Source organism: Aethalodelphis obliquidens, unplaced genomic scaffold (assembly GCF_003676395.1).
Source record: "Aethalodelphis obliquidens isolate GAN/ISIS:26980383/991018 unplaced genomic scaffold, ASM367639v1 scaffold92, whole genome shotgun sequence".
In the NCBI taxonomy this organism is placed as follows: Eukaryota; Metazoa; Chordata; class Mammalia; order Artiodactyla; family Delphinidae; genus Aethalodelphis; species Aethalodelphis obliquidens.
In genome coordinates, this window is record NW_020838036.1 from 1672085 (window position 1) to 1696706 (window position 24622).

General features: G+C 37.6%; 1 protein-coding gene across 5 annotated transcripts in view; it reads right to left on the reverse strand.

Annotated features, from left to right (window-relative positions):
* ABCB7 (ATP binding cassette subfamily B member 7) overlaps nucleotides 1-24388 on the reverse strand; it is a 139640-nt gene extending 115252 nt beyond the window's left edge. For all 5 annotated transcript variants that reach the window (XM_027095653.1, XM_027095654.1, XM_027095656.1 and 2 more), the window contains exon 1: nucleotides 24210-24388. In XM_027095653.1, the coding sequence (XP_026951454.1) occupies nucleotides 24210-24377 (168 nt within the window). In that variant the 5' untranslated portion in view covers nucleotides 24378-24388. The remainder of the gene's footprint in view (nucleotides 1-24209) is intronic.
* Nucleotides 24389-24622: the final 234 nt, after the last annotated feature.

Here is a 24622-nt window from a genome sequence, read left to right on the forward strand (position 1 = left end):
AATATAAATGAGGGAGAAGGCAACAGCTCTTCTTTACAGAAGTCCCATTAACAAATGCAAAATGAGGGAAACAAAAAAACATATTTAGGCAAACACCACAGTAATAACTGTTGTAGATATGCTAATATTAGCTGGTGAAAGTTTAAGGAGAAATATGATATTTGCATATTCTCAAAGAATCTCCCTCAAGGTGTTTTTTAATTACAAAGGAGAAAATAGTATTTTTCACTGGAGAAACCCAGTAGATACCACCTTAACCATTCAATGGAGATTAACACCACCAGTAATAAGACATATCAACATTATGTACCCCCTGATATGATGCACTGAAAAGGACACAGCTTAATGTTTTACTGCTTAAGACACTGTAATATGGCTTCTACCACCATATCACCACTCTGTTTTTTTATCAGGAATACTAAATGAGCAACTAATTGCTAAATTCAATAACACCTTGCGTATTCATCTTACATACCCTCTCTGTCGCATAATATTATTAACCATTCCTTCCTTTCTAAAACCCTCTCCTCTCTTGGCTTCTAGGATATCTATCTATCCCTATTCCTTGAACCTCTCTGGCCACTACATATTCTCCTTCTTGGACTATTCTTTCATTTAAATTTTGGCAGTCTCAGGAGTGTCTTCCTTAGCCCCCTATTTTTTTCTCATTCTAAATAGTCTCCAGAAGGTATCCATGGTCACTATAAAAAAAATTACTTCCACGATGATTCTCAAACTTTACCTCAAGTCCAGATCTCTTTCTCGAGTACCTTATCCATACATACAACTGTTCATTAGACATTTTCATCATGATGTCTCATAGATAGCTTAAACTCCACATATCCCAAGCTGAACTCACCATTTTCTCCAACTTCTCCAACTCCTCAAATTTGTTCCTCCCCATCTTAGTTAATAGCATCACTATCCACCCAGCTGCCTAAGCCAGACACCTAGGAACTACACTCTTTATTTTTTCTTTACCCTCTATCAAACCACTCAGTAACTCCTATCAACTTTACCTCCTAAATATCTCTATAATCAGTGTCATAGCCTTAGTTGAGATTGTCATCCCTTCTTACCAATATTACCATTAAACTCTCTGATGTTCCATCCAAACTAAATGTCTCCCTACCTCCAATCTTGTCCACTTTCAATCCACCCTCCAAACTACAGCTTTTCCAAAGAACACATGTTATTTAATATCTTCTGCCCTAAAATGCCCTTTTCTCATTCATCCACCAGACCAGTGTCTACCTACACATCCTTCAATACTCATCTATAAATTGTTTGGAAAGTTTTCCATGACCTCTCTAGACTGAGGGTGGTTCCCCTCAAAAACCCTGCACACATATCTACTAAAGCACTTACCACACCTTATTTTGAGTAGTTGGTTACCTGTTTTCTCCTCTAAATCATGATTTCCTGGAAGGCAAAGGCTATGCCTCGTTCATGGTTGTGGCCCCAGTACCTAGTACAATGTCTGCCAAATGGCAGGTAACTGATAAATGTTTGTTAAAAGACTGGCTGAAGATGGGGGCATGTTCTTTTTGTAAATGTAAAGTTGTGACAGGCAGTGGTAAACTCTAGAAAGACAAGTATAGTATGATTTTGCTACTTTTGTATCTATGATAACATTCTAAGCTAGTAATATAAAAGAATCCATTTAAAAGATAATTTTACAATAGGTTTATTTAAATAGACTTCCTCTAGCTATTCATCAAAGCAATAGATTGTAGTTACACAGAAGATCTTAAATAAGAAGTAAAATTCATCAGAGTTGTGAAAAGTAGAGCTAGCAAGATGAAGGGCAAAGAGATGAGTGAAAGGACCTGGGGTGTAGTGTCAGCTCTGTCACTGATTAGCTAGGATGTAACTGGACTGCTTGAGTAGTATTCAAAACAGAAACAACGACAGTAGCCTAACCACATGAGCTCCACGGCAAACCCCACAAAATCCATTACCCAAAATGGTGTTTTACTACAGAACCATACACCAAAATTGCAATGGCAAAAGTTAAAGCACTTTACAATTCACAAACTGCTTTCATATCTGTCATTGTCTTGATCCTCCCCAGAATAGTGGAAGATAGGTCTTATTCAAATGTCCATTTTATAGCCTAAAAACACTGAGATTAAGATAAAGTAGCTAAAACAAAGTAATACTCTCCTGCTTCAAAACCTTTCAAAATCTTTTCATGATATTAGACTGCTTGGTGACAAATCCTGATAACACTTCCTCATGACAGGAAGTGCAGGCCCTTATCACACTTCTCTTCTATATTACTTCAATATCCTCCTAACTGATGTCCCTATCTCCAATCCCTGCCTATTTCCAATCTATCCTTCAAACTGCAGGCAGAATCATATTGCTAAAACAAATTTGATAATATTATCCCTACTTAAAAATTATATTCTAGGCCAGCCATGTCCAGTAGAACTTTCTGTGATTATGAAAATGTTCTGTATCTGTGTGGTCAAATACAATAGCCACTTAGACACATGTGGCTATTGAGCACTTAAAATATGTCTAGTGTGACTAAGCTACTAAGTTTCAAATTTTATTTAATTTTAATTGAAATTTAAATAGCCACATGTGACTAATGTCTACTGTACTTGAAAGTATAGCTCTAAGCAATAGGAAGCCTTTATTTACTCATTTTTTATGATCCTGGTGAAAACCAATGAATAAATAAATAGGTTATACTTACTTATTAGACAAAAAGTTTTAGAGCATAACTGCTTTTTGTTCTTTTCTCCTTTTCAGTGTTTTCTAATCTTTCAGTAGCTGGTATGTACTGTTTTGGTAAATTTTTTGTAAATACAAGAACTTGATTTTGAAAAAAGAAACATGAGTATAGATCTTTATTAGGCAGCATCAAATATGCAGAGTACCTATGTTACATAGAAACTGAAGAAACCACTGAAATAAAGAGGAAATACTGGGACTCAACCTTCAAAAAATCCCCCAATTCCCCAGTAAAATGATAACCAAAACTGGCTAAACCTAAAAGCTGCAGAATACTTCCAGGAAAGCTTCTTAAACATGTTAAAGACTGTTTTACGTTACAAAAAATAATCATTAAGTCATATACAAGAATGCTAAAATGCATTACTAGTAGACAAAACAAACCAGAGTTCAATAAATGAACATATTAATACAACCTATTCAAAAAGATCAGACCATCAACTGAAAAGCTTAAATATGAAATTCTGTCATTATAAAAACAAGTACATCAAACAATGCCAAACTAGAATGACAAGTGAAAGTTCATTTTTACTGTCCTCTGGCCTCCCAACCCATCCCCTCTCCAGAGGCGTGTTTGCAGTATATGCTTCCAGTTTTCTATGTGTTTACATACACACACACTGTCATGGACTGAATTGTGTCTCCTCCAAATTCATGTTGAAGTCCTAACCCCCAGTGTCTCAAATGTGACTGTATATGGAGATAGGGCCTTTAAAGATGTTTATTAAGGTTAAGTGAGGTTATTAGGGTGGGACTTATCTAATATGACTGGTATACTTATAAGAAGAGATTAAGACACAAACTTGCACAGAGAAAAGACCTTGTGAGGACAGAGAAGACAGCTACCTGCAAGCCAAGGAGAGAGGTCTCAGAAGAAATCAACCCTGCCAACACCTTATCTCAGACTTCTAGCCTCCAGAACTGTAAGAAAATAAATTTCTGTTGTTTAAGCCACCCAGTCTATGGTACTTTGTTATGGCAGCCCTAGCAAACTAATACACACACACACATACAAACAGCTGTTAAGTAACCATAGTTAAGAACGGTTGAAGAAAGAGTTCACACTTGGCAAATATTCACACACTTAAAAATATGAATATATTACAATGACAAGTCAATAAAAGTTACTCAAGATCAGTAAAAATAATCTGATAAGTAAACCAAAATAGAAGCCTCAACTTCTCTTTTCTAGTATGCTTTGAAAAGCATGATAAGTTAACAGTTTAAAAGCCTACTCTCCTAAAACATCAGTATCTGAGAAACTACACTCTTAGGATATAGTTTCTCCATTCTAACATCTCTTTCACCTCTGGATATGGTAAATAAAACTTAATCAGAGAACTAATAAATAAGCCAAAACACAGCCTGCAGTTAAAATTGCTACAAGGACTAAAATTTTATATATCTTATTCCTCAAAGAACTCCATCTTATAAGTCATATTTTAAGCAAAGGATGCCTACTAATAAAGTAACTCAAAAATTTTAAAAGCATATATGCTTTGGTTATTGAGCAAAAACTGACATTCAGTGACACTACCCAACCACAGTACCACCAAGTGACAGAAATGCAATGGACAAACTTAAGAGGTTACCCTCAAGTTTAATAATTCCACAATCTGATTATGATTTTGCTGAAATATACACTTTATGTAGAAAGTGAGCCTTCTATTGCAAATGTATAGTACCAAAGCAAACATTATTTACTCTTATGTTAGACTTTGTTTTGATTTGATTATAGGGTTTAATCACTCATTTTATAAATATTTTCTGAGTGTCTGCTACATGTGAGATATCATGCCCAGCTATGTGGAAGATAAAAAAGATGACTGGAATGTATCTGCCTTTTAGGTGCATAAAATCTTACCTCCTCCACAAGATACATGATAACTGTACTTGTAGAAAAAAGTATTATAGGAATTCAGAGGAGGAAGAAATCAGTGTCTTATAAGCTTATAAGGAATAGTTCTGTGACATAAATTGGCCCTTGAGCTAAGATTTGAAAAACAGAAAGGAGTTAGAGAGAGGACATTTCAGACAGAGTGTATGGTATAAATGAAGAAACAAAAACAAAAAAGCACAATGTCCAAGGAACAGGGAGCAATCCAGGGTGGCTGAAGGGGCAGGGTATTTATAGAGAAATAGTTAATAATATGGCTAGCAAGCTAGTTAAGTGAAAATCCTTTAGGGTCTTGAACAGCAGGCTAAGGTGTAGAGACCACTGAAGTCCACAAGCAGGAAAGTCATACTTATCAGAGTTATGCTTTAGGAAGAATAATCTGGATGTTTTGTGTGGGATGGGTTGGAAGGGTGAATGCCTGAGGCAGTGAGAAAAGTCATGCGTAAAGTTACAAGGGCCTAAAACTAGGGCAGAAGTTGAGGGACTGAAAAGGACAGAATAGGCCATTGCTACTACAATGAAATGTTCACCTACCTCACAGGGCTACTGCAAAGATCAAACGACATAATAAAAGATCTGAAAAGTTTATTTACTCACTAGTGACAAATTTTACAAGAGTGTCAAGAGCACAAATGAGGACTTTAGGGAGAGAGATTTTAAAAACGGAAAGGAAAAATCAAAACAACAAAAATGTCCTTTTGCAGGCAGCTAAATATATATCTATTAAATTTACTAAAATATTAAATAATTAAAAGATCTAATTTTGGTAAAGACTGAGTACTAAGTAAAAGAATGCTTATAAGTAAAAAGAAACAGGATTTAAAATTATCTCAGCAACATAAAAAATTATGTACATATAGGAACTGAAATTCAGGGGAAAAATGGAAAATTATTTAAGAGGTGAGATTGTGGGTATTTTTCTCATGTTTATTAGATGTGATTTTATACAATTAAAGAGAAATGTATAAATAAAATAAAAAAGGAAAACTATAAGAATCACATACAGAACGGGCAATTTCACCTCTACTGTATATTTTACAACATGGAAAGTACACACTCCTTTGAAAAAACAACAACTTTAAGATCACAACATTGAATATTGATGTATTACTGAATTTTGCATTTAATAAAAAGTTTGATATGAGCAAAACAGGTTTCCATTCCATTACCCCCACTGCCCAGTGACAAGGGCCCTTTACTCTGCCACTGGCTACTTAGAAACTACATTAGAATCCCACCAGCCTGCAATATTTATCGGGGATTCTCTGATACCCCTGATATTGCATGCAAAATGAAGCATATGTGTATGTGCATTTTTCTAGGGGGAAAGTTCATAGCTTTTAACAGATTCTCAAAGGGCCTATTGTTCTAAATGAAATGAAAGTTTAGAACCACTATTATGAACTTTTCTCCCCCTCCTATTAATCTTAATAACCAACTCAAATCAATATGTCAATGGTTTAAAGAATGTTATTTATTCAACCATTTCAGAATGAGGGGTCCTCTGAATTCCTCTTCTCAATCCCCAGTGCCACTTCTGCAAGTGGCAGAAGACCTTTATGTAAGCTTCATCTTAATTTATAAAAATTTTTATAGTAATGCCGCTACTCTCCACCACCTCCTTAGAACATTTTCTACCTTCCTAGATGATTTTAGAACCTAGCTTACATTCCCTCCACTCTAATTCCATCTCCCCAACACTAGCAAATACTAAACTCACCATCAATCTCAGTTCTACTCCTACACTAAGATCAATAAGTAGTATAAGAGACAACAATACAAATATGCTCCATTAAAAATTCATGTGGGGACTTCCCTGGTGGTCCAGTGGTTGAGACTCTGCGCTCCCAATGCAGGGGGCCCGGGTTCGATCCCTGGTCAGCGAACTGGATCCTGCATGCTGCAGCTAGGAGCCTGCATGCTACAACTAAAGATCCTGCATGCTACAACTGAAGATCCCGCATGTTGCAACTGGGACCTGGTGTAGCCAAATAAATAATTAAATACTTTTTAAAAAATTCATGTGAACTGAAATGTACCCTATGTTGCTCCTGGAAAACTACTACCAGTATTAAACTAGGCTCTCAAACTAGAGGTATTGGGTTGGCCAAAATGTTCGCTCAGCATTTTTGAAACATCTGGAAAATCCCAAACAAACTTTTTGGCCAACCCAATAGTATATATTCAAAGGGCTAGTCCCAACAGATCAAAGTCAGGAAACTACACAAGTGGAAGAAACCTTAAAGATCAAGTAGCTGAATCTTATTTTACAGAAACTGAGGTCCAAAGGAACAAATGATCTGTCCAAGATAATTAGAGTAGAAACAGAGCTCAAGTGGTCAGGTGTCCTGGTCCAACGTTCATTCCACTGCACCATATGTTGTCCTTTGTACACCAGTTGTTTATTCTCTTCAATATTTAGAAATCAAAATACTTCAAATTGTCTGTATTTTCTCCAGTAAGCTATACTTACTACTACCTCGAGACTCCTTAATATATGCAATACCATTCCTTCCTGGCTTGTTGAGAGAGAATGACACAGGGGACAGGAATTGAGCCTCAATGAAATCAAGATCAACTGTACTTCTGAGTACACTGTCACTCTCTTATATGAAGAACTGAATTGGTTTGGTATGTCTTATTCTTCTCAAAACCAAGCTGACTGCTTCCTGATAGCTTATATTCTTCTAATGATAGCAAATTATTGCCTAATGATTTGTTCTAGTGTCTTCTAACACAAAAGCCAAAACTAGAATCCAACTCTTCTGATTGTTGGTTTCTTTCTGCTAGATTATACTCTTTAAAGTTAGCTGTGGGGACTTGCCTGGTGGTCCAGTGGTAAGACTCCACGCTCCCAATGAAGGGGGCCCGGGTTCGATCCCTGGTCGGGGAACTAGATCCCACATGCATGCCACAACTAAAGAGTTTGCATGCTGCAACTAAGAGTCCACATGCCGCAATGAAGATCCTACACACTGCAACTAAGGCCTGGCACAGCCAAAATAAATAAATACATAAATAAATAAATAAAATGTTAAAACAAATAAAGTGAGTTGTGATCCTGAAGGATATAAATTTAAGTCAGTTCTATCTTTAAGAAGATATCTATTTAAGTTACGATTAATGGTTATTTATTCTGCCTCTTAGAACATCATTTAAAAAGTTGTTTTGTTATCCCAATAATAGGATTATTAATTTAAGAAATTTTTTCTAACATGCACATGAAATCCCTCTTCCTTCAACTGAAGTCTATATTTCTGTATTATAAACTAATATTCCAGGTACGGTCAGGTATCACTGAGCTATTAGAAGGACAACTTTTAATTTTTTTAAAAATAATTATCCTTCAGATACTTTAAACGTAACTGAATCACCTCACCTTCTTCAGTTCCATGCAAAATAATCCACTTGAAAACATCCTTAATTTTTTCCTGTTGTTTTTCATTTTCTTATTACATTTTGTGTCTTCTCAGTATTCACTGTAATTTCTTGACATGCATCTTATGTTATGAAACTTAAATTTTAAAACTTTAGCATCTCTAAAAAGCAGAGTAGGAGGATTATTTCCCTAGTGTTATTATATTCCCACTTCAGTTATTATGAAGGCCAGAAGTCTCTTAACTTTTATCTACTTTGTTAATTATCAGCAGCTAGTCACCAGTGGGAGGGCAGGAAGAAGGAACTTACACACTACTGGAAGAAATTAAAGTTCCCATCCTTTGTCCATGATGTCAGAGCCAACAAATGAAAACAAAACAGTACCTATCCAAAAGAACTACTAAATGGAACATACAAGGTAAGTACCTCACTGGTAATATCTCCTATAAACCAAAGAGAAAGGACAGACTGCTTTGCTGCATGCGATAAGCCAAAGAACATGAACCTGTCAAAAACAAATGAAAAGAGTTCCACTTCTAACATGACAACATAAGGAGCTCCTTAGACTCACTCTCCAACAAAACTGGTGAAATTTATAAAGTATTACCATTTAAAGTCCCTAGAAATGGTCCTGGAGGCATATAGCAAATGAAATATCATTTACTCAAGAAAATCTATTAGAGCTCAGTAAGAATGGCAAGAGTCTGTGGTGTTTGAACCAGGACACACTCCCTGCCTCCCGACTCCCAGTTCAGCCATATGGAAACTCCACTTGAGATTGGTGCAGCCAGGAGCACAGTGCTCCCTCTGCCCGCTGAGCTCCTAGTCAAAAGACTATCTTCCTGGGAAAGGCAGGACATCAGCATTTCTCATCCTTCCCCCCAACAACCTGTTGCTGAAGCTAAGTTCTGGGCTAACATGGCCAAGGGGTAGGGTCTCCCTTCTTCCACACACCCCCACTAGAGGGGCAGAGGCTCTACCTTGGGTGTGATGCCACTAAGAATATTGAAGCCCCAGTCACCCTAGCCCTGACTCATAAGAGGGTAGTTGCATACCAAGAGAGGCAAGGCAAAAAGACCTGAGGCTACTGCTCCCCAAACTCCATCTAGTGCTCAACTCCTAAAGTGGGGATATCACTCAGAGAGAAGCCACCATTGTCCCCTACGCCCAGCTCCAGAGCTGTGGCTGGGAGATTTTGCCTGGAGAGAGAAGGCCCTGAAGCGGATAGCTCCTAATCTCTTCCCAGAGGAAGTGACTTCATACAACTAGACGTGGATTAGTTAAGCCCAAAGCTACTCTCAAATATAGTAGAGGTTGAGGTGAAAGGCAAGTAGGAGGAGACTAGTGGAATCACTGGACATAGAGGCTGAACTGTAGTTCAGCTGGTTTGCCCCAGAGAACCAGAAAACCAAGGAGGGAAATGTACAGGAGGAGACTGCCTAGGGTCGGAAAAAACCTCAAACACTGACCTCAACAACCTTCCCTTCAAAGGAACCCCAATCTGATGGCTTTAGTCGGTGAAACAATTTCTGCCCTGGGGCACTGTTGGAAAAAACAGTGCTGATCTCCCAGCAACAACTGGAGCATAACTGGAAAAGAGACAGAGAGAGCCTCAGCAAAACAACTGCCCTCTCAGGGTGACTGTGGGCATATGCCAGGCTATGCTGGTAAGGCTGTGTTGCTTAAGAGGCAACATCAGAGGCACTAACAGTGTGAAGTGGGGAGCAAGGGGAGGGTGGAGAGAGACAGCACTAAAATCCAGCCAGTTCCTAAATAAACATACAAACAAGTAAATAACACTAATAAGCCCTGGGAGGGAGGGAACCAGTACCAAGAGTTACTACATTATCTAAAATGTCCAGTTTCCAAAAACTTGCAAGACACACAAAGAAACATGAAACTACACCTATATACACTGAGGAAAAAAGCAGGCAAAAGAAACTGCCTACAGTTTTGACCAGATGTCAGACTGAAGAGAAAAAACCTTCAAAGTTGTCATTATAAATATGTTCAAAGACTAAAGGAAACCCTGTTAAAGAAACAAAAGAAGATTGGTTCAAGATGGCAGAGAAGGACATGCTCTCACTCCCTCTTGCAAAAACACCAGAATCACAACTAACTGCTGAACAATCATCGACAGGAAGACACTGAAACTCACCAAAACAGATACCCCACATCCAAAGACAAAGGAGAAGACACAATGAGGCAGTAGAAGGGGTGCAATCACAATAAAATAAAATCGCATAACTGCTGGGTGGGTGACTCACAAACTGGAAAACATTAAACTACAGAAGTCACCCCACTGGTGTAAACGTTCTGAGCCCCACGTGAGGCTTCCCAAACTGGGAGTCCAGCAACGGGAGGAGGAATTCCTAGAGAATAAGACTTTGAAGGCTAGCAGGATATGATTGCAGGACTTTAACAGGACTGGGGGAAACAAACTCCACTCTTGGAGGGCACACACAAGTAGTGTGCGCATTGGGACCCAGGGTAAGGAGCAGTGACCCCACAGGAGACTGAACCAGACTGACCTGCTGGTGTTGGAGGGTCTCCTGCAGAGGTGGGGGGTGGCTGTGGCTCACTGTGACGACAAGGACACTGGCAGCAGAAGTTCTGGGAAGTACTCCTTGGCGTGAGCCCTCCCAGAGTCCGCCACTGGCCCCACCAAAGAGCCCAGGCAGGCTCCAGTGCTGGGTCGCCTCAGGCCAAAAAACCAACAGGGAGGGAACCCAGCCCCACCCATCAGCAGTCAAGCAGACTAAAGTTTTACTGAGCTCTGCCCACCAGTGCAACAGCCAGCTCTACCCACCACCAGTCCCTTCCATCAGGAAACTTGCACAAGCCTCTTAGATAACCTCATCCAACAGAGGGCAGAGAGTAGAAGCAAGAAGAACTACAATCCTGCAGCCTGTGGAACAAAAACCACATTCACAGAAAGACAGACAAGATGAAAAGGCAGATGGCTATGTACCAGATAAAGGAACAAGATAAAACCCCAGAAAAGCAATGAAATGAAGTAGAGATAAGCAACCTTCCAGAAAAAGAATTCAGAATAATGATAGTGAGGATGATCCAGCACCTCGGAAAAAGAATGGAAGCAAAGATCGAGAAGGTGCAAGAAATGTTTAACAAAGATCTAGAAGAATTAAAGAACAAACAAACAGAGATGAACAATACAATAACAGAAATGAAAAATGCACTAGAAGGAATCAATAGCAGAATAATTGAGGCAGAAGAACAGATAAGTGACCTGGAAGACACAATGGTGGAATTCACTGCTGTGGAACAGAATAAAGAAAAGAGAATGAAAAGAAATGAAGACAGCCTAAGAGACCACTGGGACAACATTAAATGCAACAACATTCGCATTATACAGGTCCCAGAAGGAGAAGAGAGAGAACGGACCTGAGAAAATATTTGAAGAGATTATAGTCAAAAACTTCTCTAACATGGGAAAGGAAATAGCCACCCAAGTCCAGAAAGTGCAGAGAGTCCCGACAGGATAAACCCAAAGAGAAACACACCGAGACATATAGTAATTAACTGGCAAAAATTAAAGACAAAGAAAAATTATTGAAAACAGCAAGGGAAAAATGACAAATAACAGGCAAGGGAACTCCCATAAGGTTAACAGCTGATTTCTCAGCAGAAACTCTACAAGCCAGAAGGGAGTGGCATGATATACTTAAAGTGATGAAAGGGAAGAACCCACAACCAAGATTACTCTACCGGGAAAGGATCTCATTCAGATTCCATGGAGAAATCAAAAGCTTTACAGACAAGCAAAAGATAACACAATTCGGCACCACCAAACCAGCTCTACAACAAATGCTAAAGTGACTTCTCTAAGTGGGAAACACAAGAGAAGAAAAGGACCTACAAAAACAAACCCAAAACAGTTAAGAAAATTGTAAAAGGAACATATACATCAATAATTACCTTAAATGTGAATGGCTTAAATGCTCCAACCAAAAGACACAGGCTTGCTGAATGGATACAAAAACAAGACCCATATATATGCTGTCTACAACAGACATGCTTCAGACCTAGGGACACATACAGACTGAAAGTGAGGGGATGGAAAAAGATATTCCAGGCAAATGGAAATCAAAAGAAAGCTGGAGTAGCAATACTCATATCAGATAAAAGAGACTTTAAAATAAAAAATGTTACAAGAGACAAGGAAGGACACTACATAATGATCAAGGGATCAATCCAAGAATAAGATATAACAATTATAAATATATATGCACACAACATAGCAGCACCTCAATACATAAGGCAACTGCTAACAGCTATAAAAGAGGAAATTGACAGTAACACAATAATAGTGGGTGACTTTAACACCTCACATACACCAATGGACAGATCATCCAAACAGAAAATTAATAAGGAAATACAAGCTTTAAATGACACAATAGACCAGATAAATTTAATTGATACTTATAGGACATTCCATCCGAAAACAGAAGACTACACTTTCTTTTCAAGTGTGCACGGAACATTCTCCAGGATAGATCACATCTTGGGTCACAAATCAAGCCTCAGTAAATTTAAGAAAATTGAAATCACATCAAGCATGTTTTCTGACCACAACGTTATGAGATTAGAAATCAATTACAAGGGGAAAAAAAGTAAAAAACACAAACACATGGAGGCCAAACGTTACTAAATAACCAAGAGATCACTGAAGAAATCAGAGAGGAAATCAAAAAATACCTAGAGATAAATGATGATGAAAACACAACGAACCAAAACCTATCGGATGCAGCAAAAGCAATTTTATCAGGGAAGTTTATAGCTATACAAGCCTACCTCAAGAAACAAGAAAAATCTCAAATAAACAATCTAACCTTACACCTAAAGGAACTATAGAAAGAAGAACAAACAAAACCCAAAGTTAGCAGAAGGAAAGAAATCATAAAGATCAGAGCAGGAATAAATGATATAGAAACAAAGAAAACAAAAGCAAAGATCAATAAAACTAAAAGCTGGTTCTTTGAGAAGATAAACAAAATTGATAAACCATTAGCCAGACTCATCAAGAAAAAGAGGGAGAGGACTCAAATCAATAAAATTAGAAATGAAAAAGGAGAAGTCACAAGAGACACCACAGAAATACAAAGCATCCTAAGAGACAACTACAAGCAACTCTATGGCAATAAAATGGACAGCCTGGAAGAAATGGACAAATTCTTAGAAAGGTATAACCTTCCAGACTGAACCAGGAAGAAACAGAAAATATGAACAGACCAATCACAAGTAATGAAATTGAAACTGTTATTAAAAATCTTCCAACAAACAAAACTCCAGGACCAGATGGCTTCACAGGTGAATTCTATCAAACATTTAGACAAGAGCTAACATCCATCCTTCTCAAACTCTTCCAAAAAATTGCAGAAGAAAGAACATTCCCAAACTCATTCTATGATGCCACCATCACCCTGATACCAAAACCAAAGATACCAAAAAAAAAACGAAAATTACAGACCAATATCACAGATGATTACAGATGCAAAAATCCTCAACAAAATAGTAGCAAACAGAATCCAATAACATATTAAAAGGATCATACACCATGATCAAGTGGGATTTATCCCAGGGATGCAAGGATTATTCAGTATACGCAAATCAATCAATGTGATACACCCTATTAAAAAACTGAAGAATAAAAATCATATGATCATCTCAATAGATGCAGAAAAAGCTTTTGACAAAATTCAACACCCATTTATGATAAAAACTCTCCAGAAAGTGGGCATTAAGGGAACCTACCTCAACATAATAAAGGCCATATACGACAAACCCACAGCAAACACCATTCTCAATGGTGAAAAACTGAAAGCATTTCCTCTAACATCAGGAACGAGACAAGGATGTCCACTCTCTCCACTATTATTCAAAATAGTTTTGAAAGTCCTAGCCATGCCAATCAGAGAAGAAAAAGAAATAAAAGGAATACAAATTGGAAAAGAAGAAGTAAAGCTGTCACTGTTTGCAGATGACATGATACTATACATAGAGAATCCTAAAGACGCCACGAGAAAACTACTAGAGCTAATCAATGAATTTGGTAAAGTTGCAGGATACAAAATTAATGCACAGAAATCTCTTGCATTCCTATACACTAATGATGAAAAATCTGAAAGAGAAATTAAGGAAACATTCCCATTTACCATGGCAACAAAAGAATAAAGTACCTAGGAATAAACCTACCTAGGGAGACAAAAGACCTGTATGCAAAAAACTATAAGACACTGATGAAAGAAATTAAAGATGATAACAACAGATAGAAAGATATACCATGTTCTTGGATTGGAAGAATCAATACTGTGAAAATGACTATAATACCCAAAGCAATCTACAGATTCAATGCAATCCCTATCAAATTTCCAATGGCACTTTTACAGAACTAGAACAAAAAATCTTAAAATTTGTATTGGAGACACAGAAGACGCCAAACAGCCAAAGAAGTTTTGAGGGAAAAAAATGGAGCTGGAGGAATCAGACTCCCTGACTTCAGACTATACTACAAAGCTACAGTAATCAAGACAATATGGTACTGGCACAAAACCAGAAATACAGATCAATGGAACACGATAGAAAGCCCAGAGATAAACCCACGCACCTATGGTCAACTAAACTATGACAAAGGAGGCAAGGATATACAATGGAGAAAAGACATTCTCTTCAATAAGTGGTGCTGGGAAAACTGGACAGCTACATGCAAAAGAATGAAATTAGAACACTCCCTAACACCACACAGAAAAATACACTCAAAATGGATTAGAGACCTAAATGTAAGACTGGACACTATAAAACTCTTAGAGGAAAACATAGGAAGAACACTCTTTGACATTAATCACAGCAAGATCTTTTTTGATCCACATCCTAGAGTAATGGAAATAAAAACAAAAATAAACACATGAGACCTAATGAACCTTAAAAGCTTTTGTAAAGCAAAGGAAACTACAAACAAGACAAAAAGACAACCCTCAGAATGGGAAAAAATATTTGCAAACAAATCAGCGGACAAAGGATTAATCTCCAAAATGTATAAACAGTTCATGCAGCTCAAAATTATAAAAACAAACAACCCAATCAATAAATGGGCAGAAGACCTAAATATACATTTCTCCAAAGAGAACATACAGATGGCCAAGAAGCACATGAAAAGCTGCTCAACATCCCTAATTATTGGAGAAATGCAAATCTAAACTACAATGAGGTTATCATCTCACACCAGTTAGAATGGACATCATCAGAAAATCTACAAACAACAAATGCTGGAGAGGGTGTGGAGAAAAGGGAACCCTCTTGCACTATTGTTGACAATGTAAATTGATACAGCCACTATGATGAACAGTATGGAGGTTTCTTAAAAATCTAAAAATAGAATTACCATATGACCCAGCAATCCCACTACTGGGCATATACCCAGAGAAAACCATAATTCAAAAATGCACATGCACCCCAATGTTCACTGCAGCATTATTTACAATAGCCAGGCCATGGAAGCAACCTAAATGCCCATTGACAGAAGAATGGATAAAGAAGATGTGGTACATATATACAATGGAATATTACTCAGCCATAAAAAGGAACGAAATTGGGTCATTTGTAGAGACATGGATGAATCTAGAGACTCTCATCCAGAGTGAAGTAAGTCAGAAAAAGAAAAACAAATATTGCATATTAACGCATATATGTGGAACCTAGAGAAATGGTACAGATGAACCAGTCTGCAGGGCAGAAATTGAGACACAGATATAGAGAACAAACATATGGACACCAAGAGGGGAAAGCAGTGGTGGGTGGGGGTCGTGGTGTGATGAACTGGGAAATTGGGATTGACATGTATACGCTGATGTGTATAAAATGGATGACTAATAAGAACCTGCTGTATAAAAAAATAAAACTCAAAAATTCAACAAGGGCTTCCCTGGTGGCGCAGTGGTTGAGAGTCTGCAAGCCGATGCAGGGGACACGGGTTCGTGCCCTGGTCCAGGAGGATCCCACATGCCGCGGAGCGGCTGGTCCCGTGAGACATGGCCGCTGAGCCTGCGCGTCCAGAGCCTGTGCTCTGCAATGGGAGAGGCCACAACAGTGAGAGGCCCACATACCAAAAGAAAAAAGAAAAAAAAAATTCAACAAAAAAAAAGAAATAAAGGAAGGTGTGATGACAATGTCACATCACAGGTATAGTATCAATAGGAATGTATTGATATGTATAGGAATTATAAAAAAAAGAACCAAATGGAAATCCTAGAGTTGAAAATTACAATAACTGAAATGAAAAATTAAGTAGAGGTGCTCAACAGTAGATGTGAACTGACAGAACAAAGAATTAATGAACTCATAGATGAGCAATAGAGGGCTTCCCTGGTGGTGCAGTAGTTGAGAGTCCGCCTGCTGATGCAGAGGACACGGGTTTGTGCCCCGGTCTGGGAGGATCCCACATGCCGCGGAGCAGCTGGGCCCGTGAGCCATGGCCACTGAGCCTGCCCGTCCGGAGCCTGTTCTCTGCAACGGTAGAGGCCACAACAGTGAGAGGCCCGCGTACCACAAAAAAAAAAAAAAAAAAAAAATGATGAGCAATAGAAATCATGCAATATGAAGAACAGAGATTTAAAAACAGTGGAAAAAAATAAACAGATTCTCAGAGAAATGTAGGACATTATTAAGTGCACCAATATATGTATAATGACTGTACCAGAAAGAAAGGAGAGAGATAAAGGGGAAGAAAACCTACTCAATGAAATAATGGCTGAAAGCCTCCAAAGCTTATTAAAAAGAACAAAAATTTACCCATCCAGGAAGCTCAATAAATTCCAAACAGGAAACATGCAAAGAGATCCACAGACACATTATAGTAAAAATACTGAAAGCCAAAATCAAGGGGAAAATCTTGAAAGTAACAAGAGAAAAAAGACTCCTCACTAATAAGAAATCCTCAATAAAACTAACAGCTAATTCCTTAGCAGAAACAAGTATAGGCTGTAAGGCAGCAGGATACCATATTCAAAGGGCTCAAAGAAAAAACTGCCAAGGAAGAATCCTATATCCAGGAAAGCTGTTGTTCAAAAATAAAGGCAAAATAAAGACATTCCCAGACAAACAAAAATTGAGAGAATCTGTTACTAGCCAAACTACCTTACAAGAAATACTAATGTAAGTTCTTTAGCCTGAAAGCAAGTGATCTCAGACTGTAATTCAAATCCACACACAAAAAAAAACAAGAGCACAGGAAAAGGTAATTGTGTTATTATAAAAGACTGTATAAATGCATACTGTTCTACTTTCTTCTTTGTACTAATTTCAAAAGCAATTGTATAGGGCTTCCCTGGTGGCGCAGTGGTTGAGAGTCCGCCTGCCGATGCAGGGGACACGGGTTCGTGCCCCGGTCTGGGAAGATCCCACATGCCACAGAGCGGCTAGGCCCATGAGCCATGGCCGCTGAGCCTGCGTGTCCAGAGCCTGTGATCCGCAATGGGAGAGGCCACAACGGTGAGAGGCCCGCGTACCGCAAAAAAAAAAAAAGCAATTGTATAAAATAATATTTATATAATGTATGATTAAGCCTATAACCTATAGAGATGCAGTATACTTGCCAATAACAGCACAAAGGAGATAGATGGGAGCACAGCTATATTGGGATAAGGAAATGACTCCAGATGGTAACTCAAACACAAGAGCACAAATGAAGAGAACCAGAAATGATAAATATGAAGGTTATTATAAAAAAAGCCATAAATATTTACTTACCTTCCTTTCTTCTCTCAGCTTCTTTAAAAGTCATAAAATTATATAAAGTCATAATTATGACAATGTATTGTTAGGATTTTAACATTTATAGATGTAATGTCTATAAAAGTAAAACAACAAAGCAGGGTAAGGACCTAGAACTATGCAAAAGTAATGTTTCTATATCTCACTAGAATTAAGTTATAAAATGCTTAGAAGAAAACATAAGGGTAAATCTTCATGACCTCAGATATGGCAATGGATTTTTAGCTATAACACCAAAAGTATGACCGACAAAAGAAAAAAAATAAGTAAATTTGACTTCAACAAAATGAAAAATTTTTGTGCTTCAAAGGACACTATCAAGAAAGAAAAAGACAACCCACAGAATGGGAGAAAATATTTGCAAATCATATATCTGATAAGGCACTTGAATCTAGAATAAAGACTCATATCTCAAAAATAAAAAGACCAATAATCTAATTAAAAATTGGGCAAAGGACCTGAACTGACATTTCTCCAAAGAATACATACAAATGGGCAATAAGCACATGGATAGATGCTCAACATCTTTAGTCATCAAGGAAATACAAATCAAAACCACAAGGATACATGACTTCACACCCACCAAGATGGCTAGACTAAAAAAAGTCAGATAACACCAATTAGCTAGGATATGGAGAAACTGGAACCCTGTACACTTCTAATACTAATGTAAAATGTTGTAGTCACTTTGAAAACCAGTCTGGCAGTTCCTTAAAGAACTAAACAGAATTACCATATGACACAACAATTCTACTCTTAGGTATACACCCAAGAGAAATGAAAACTTATGTTCATATAAAACTTGTACATGAATGTTTATAGCAGCATTATTCATAATAGCCAAAAGATGGAAATAACCTGAATGTCTATCAACTGATGAACATATAATCTTTTACATCCATATCATTGAATATTATTCAGCCATAAAAAGGAATGAGGTATTTAATGCATGCCATAACATGCATGAACCTTGAAAACATAATGCTAAGTGAAAGAAGCCAGTCTCAAGACCAAATATTTTATGATTCCATTTATGTGAAATGTCCAGAATGGACAAATCTACAGAGATTGAACATAGATTAGTGGTTGCAAAGGCCTGGTGCAGGAGGGGGAAGGAGGGTGACAGCCAAAAGGGTAGCAGGTTTCTTTTTGAGGTAATGAAAATGTAAAATTGACTATGGTGATGGTGGTATATACCACTGAATATACTAAAATCCATCGAATATACTAAATCCACACTTTAAGTGGGTGACTGTATGATATGTGAATTAATCTCAAAAAAGATGTTTAAAAAAAAACAAATGAAAAAGTATATGATCAGTGTCATGATCAAGAGTCGAGGACTCGCTAAACATATAAAAAGGCACTATGGAACAAGTATATGATGCCTCAGTTTCTATCATATAAATATTGATGAAATAAATCCAAAATTCTATAATTCAAAATTCATTAAGTCCTTTTAATATTAATTAGTGTAGTAGAGAGGCAATTGTATAATAATCATTACAATTTAGGTCTTATCATATGAATCCTCCCATTTAAAGGAAAAACTATTTTTCTTAATAAACTCAAATTAATAATAATAAACTCAAAATGGATTAAAGACCTAAATGTAAGACCAGATACTATAAAACTCTTAGAGGAAAACATAGGCAGAACACTTTCTGACATAAATCGCAGCAAGATCTTTTGTGATCCACCTCCAAGAGTAATGAAAATAAAAACAAAAACAAATGGGACCTAATTAAACACAAAAGCTTTTGCACAGCAAAGGAAACCATAAACAAGACAAAAAGACAACCCAGAAAATGGGAGAAAACATTTGCCAACAATGTGAATGATAAGGGATTAATCTCCAAAATATACAAACAGCTCATACAGCTCAATATCAAAAAACCTAACAACCCAATCAAAAAATGGGTGGAAAATCCAAATAGACATTTCTCCAAAGAAGACATACAGATATCCAAGAGGCACATGAAAAGATGCTCAACATCACTAATTATTAGAGAAATGCAAATCAAAACTACACAGCATCACCTCACACCAGTCAGAATGGCCATCATCAAAAAATCTGCAAACAATAAATGCTGGAGAGGGTGTAGAGAATTGGAAACCCTCCCACACTGTTGGTGGGAATGTAAATTGGTATAGCCACTATGGAGAACAGTATGGAGGTTTCTTAAAAAACTAAAAATAGAATTACCATATGATCCAGCAATCCCACTCCTGGGAATATATCTGGAGAAAACCATAATTCGAAAGGATCCATGCACCCCAATGTTCATTGTGGCACTATTTACAATAGCCAGGACATGGAAGCAACCTAAATGTCCATCAACGGAGAAATGGATAAAGAGGATGTGGTACATATATACAATGGAATATTACTCAGCCAAAGAAAAGAACAAAATAATGCCATTTGCAGCAACATGGATGGACCTAGAGATTGTCATACTGAGTGAAGTAAGTCAGACATTGAAAGACAAATGTCATATGATATTGCTTATATGTGGAATCTAAAAACATGGTACAAATGAACCTATTTACAAAATAGAAATAGACCCACAGACATAGAAAACAAACTTATGGTTACCAAAGGGGAAAGGGGGGGAAAGGGATCAATTAGGAGGTTGGAATTAGCAATACACACTACTATATATAAAATAGATAACTAATAAGAACCTACTGTATAGCACAGGGAACTCTACTCTATACTCTGTAATGACCTATATGGGAACAGAATCTAAAAAAGAGTGGATATATGTATATGTATAACTGACTCACTTTGCTGTACAGCAGAAACTAACATAGCAGAAACTAACATAACATTGTAAATCAACTATACTCCAATAAAAATTAATTTAAGAAAATGAAAATATATGATCAGTGTCAGGATCAAGAGGCAAGGACTTGTTAAACATAGATAAAAAAGGCACTATGGATTAAGTATATGATGCCTCAGTTTCTACTGTATCAATATTAATGAAATAAATCCAAAATTCTATCATTCAAAATTCATAAGTCCTTTCAATATTAATTAGTGCAGTAGAGAGGCAACTATATAATAATCATTACAATTTATGTCTTATCATATGAAATCTTCCCATTTTAAGAAAAAACTGTTTTAGGTGTTTCCCTCTATGAATAGTGGTCTAGTAATTATTAGATAAGTATCTTTAGAATTCAACAAACATTCACTGTGTGATTAGGGTCTGTCACAGTCTTAATTACCCTTATATAAATATCTAACACACAGAAGGCAATAAACAAATACAAATGAATGGCCTTAATGGCTGTCATTTATCTATACTAGAACCTAGTCTCCTCATCTGCAAAATTAGAAGGGCTGGATATGATCTTTTCTTTTTTTAAAAAAAAATACTTTGTGGAGTACTTTACTTTTTTTTAATTTATTATTATTTTTTTTTATTTTTGGCTGCTTTGGATCTTTCTTTCTGCACATGGGCTTTCTCTAGTTGCGGCGAGTGGGGCCTACTCTTCATTGCAGTGCGCAAGCTTCTCACTGCGGTGGCTTCTCTTGTTGCGGAGCATGGGCTCTAGGTGGGCGGGCTTCAGTAGTTGTGGCATGCAGGCTTCAGTAGTTGTGGCTCGCGGGCTCTAGAGTGCAGGCTCAGTAGTTGTGGCACACGGGCTTAGTTGCTCCGTGGCATGTGGGGTCTTCCTGGACCAGGGATGGAATCCATGTCCCCAGCATTGGCAGGTAGATTCTCAACCACTGTGCCACCAGGAAAGTCCCTGATCTTTTCTAAAGTAGTAGTGTTCAATAGAAATTTCTGCAATGATGGAAATGTTCCACATCTATATGGCTATTCAGCTCTTAAAATGTGACTAATGCAACTGAGGAATTAAATTTTTAATTTAATGTAAATTTAAACAGTCACAGGAAGCTAGTGACTACCACATTGCACAGCATAGCTCTAGGGCAAAATCCTGTGTGAAAAACACATTTCACAATGCATTCCAGTAACCACATACACATGGTAATGTATATATATGTATTTGTAAAACAATACTTCCCTTAATACATATAAAGCATTGATATTTTCTTTCCTATTCTACTAAATTTCATCTAAAACAAAGTGCTGATCCAACCCACTAACGTGATTTCATAACACTGCACTAAAGTTCCTTTCAGCTCTAAAATGTTATAAATACTAATGATTGTCCTGAAAGTATGCATTCAATATTTATTTTGTAATCTTAACCACAAGTGACTAATTAATCTGAAAATCTGCCTCAGGTTGTACCAGGTTTTACTTTAAAAGCCTTATAATCATTCCTTAATCTCCCTGTTAAATCAACATTTTTTAAAAAGAGGCAAGAGTTGCATGTCTTTAAGAAGTAGAAAACAAAGGTAACATCTTTTCCTTGTTTTTCATACTTCATAAATGGTAACCAAAGAAATGGCAGGATATATAGGAGAGAGTGAAGGAAATTGTGGGGACAGTGTTCATGTAAAGAGAGAAAGCTAACTTTTTATTGTCATCACCTCCTCTGAATCTCCTAATGACGTCTCCTTCCCCCTCATTCTTCGAGCCTGAAAGTCCTACAAATTTTATCTTTTTTAAAATTAATTTTTACTGGAGTATAGTTGCTTTACAATGTTGTTTTAGTTTCTACTGTACAGCAAAGTGAATCAGCTATACATATATCCCCTCTTTTTTGGATTTCCTTCAAATTTTATTTTAACTTCATCTGGCTTATTAGAGGACTAGAGAATAAGACTGGTTCCCAAGAGATCACATGTTACAATTTCAACTACAAAGTGCTTTTAAAAAACCTTAATAAAAGGATCTGGATTTGCTTCTCTACCCTAATCTGCCATCTCCTATCATGAAATCCTCACTAGTCTAAACTATAAGCAGTTCTACAGAAGTTTCATGCTCTCTCTTACCTGTGGGCCTTTGTATATGCTATTCCCTCTTTAGCTAACTTCTAATTTTTCAGGTCTTGGTTTAGATATCAGTTACTCAAGTCAATTTTCTCCACCTCAAGATTAGTCTTGATGCCTCTCATGTATATTCTTCCAGTACTTTGTACCTTCCCCATCATTGCACTACTGTATTAATTGCCTGTTTACTTATCTATTTCCCCTACTAGATTTTAAACCCTTTAAGGACAGGGTGTATATTTTGTACTATTCACTGATGTAAAGATGTTCAATAATTACTGAATGAACATATGGATATAATTCCTTCAGCATTCCACATGTCTAGTGTCATACTCCCTGCTTGGAATGTTCTCCCCAGTTCTACTGCCAGCATGAAATCCTCTCTATAATCTAGTTCTTAATTATCACTATTTCCTCTGGATGCCTACAGCCCTTATTATTCATACTATTCATCTGATATTTAATCTACTATGTTGTTTTTTAGTTATTCTTGTAATGCACAGGTCCAATCTCATTAACTAAATTGTCCAGCTTGAAGATATTACTGTGTTTCTCTTGGTACTCCATTACCTAGCATAGCACTATGTACATAGCAGACATTAAACATCTGTTGACAAAGAATCAAAATTTGAGAGGTTGTTTCTCATATGAAGCTGACAACACTTTAGCGATACAGATGAACAAGGGGTGCCAATTAAGCTTTTTGTCAATTATAGGCAATAAAAAGATATAGTGAAGTACAAATACAAATAACAATAAAACACTATTCTTAAGTGAGAGATAATAATGAACACAAGTATTAAGATGCACTGTAGCCATAGCTACATTCATTAAAGACAAGTAGCCTTATGGCTTCCAAAGTGACCTGTGTACACAAAAGAACACTGTTTTTCAGATCAAAGGATAATCGTGTTTACATATGAATTTAGGGCGGTCTATGTTTTGGAGACACAGATAATTACGGTTTGGGCCTATCAAGGAGCCCTGTCAGCAAGAAAGCTAACTGGTGCTAACTCAATTTGCCGCTTGTTAACAGGCAGCTTGTTATCTTCCAATGCCCTCCAAACTGCTACTTCCGACTGAGTAAAATCTTAACCATTGGCAAACTGGTTCCAAATTCCATTACTAACTTTGGAAAGTAGCCCAGTTCTCCTTGCATTTAGAAAAGTAAGCAGTATGGGAATGGTGTCTACCCTGCCTCTTATAAACTAAGAGAAAAAACTGTAAATCCTGCGAGAGTCACCAGCGCTCCAGGTGCCCTCTGCCTGGAACCTTCCGTCCTGTTCCCATTTACTGTACCCCAAAGATTTTCTTCACCCCTTCCTCAAATTTCCAACCCTAACTTCCTTCACTTACTGCTGCTCCAAGTTAGCCCTGACCACCTTTCTTCTTTGTACTGGCTCTGACCTGAGGACATAAGGGCAACCTTTTCCCTATAGGTCCCCTTGTCCTTCACCCTACACTTCCAAGTGAACGGCATCTCACCTGGGAGATTCCAGCAGTTCCCGAGCCGCCGAGCTGACGTGACCTCCATTGCGGACCTGGGCCCCAGACAGAGACTAGGGGCCGGATCTGTATCACGGCGTGGCGACGCTTTTCGAAAGCAGCCGCCGCAGCTGCCCAGCCCCAAGAAGGTATCGCGAGCAGCGCCATCTTGAGCGAGGAAAGAGGACCCGAGAGCAGAGGATTGTGGGACGCTGGCGGTCCAAACTACTCACCCCGCCCCCCTCCCTGGAGGAGAGCGGAAACAGCTTCTCTCTGAAGATTCGGGTCCTTCAGCGCAACCGCTTTTTTTCTTCTAGGGCCGGTCTTTGAGTGTTTTTTTTACACAGCAGGGAGTAATGAAGTAACATTCTTTCTCTCTTTTCCTAGATTTGTCAGGTAAAACACAGGATGCA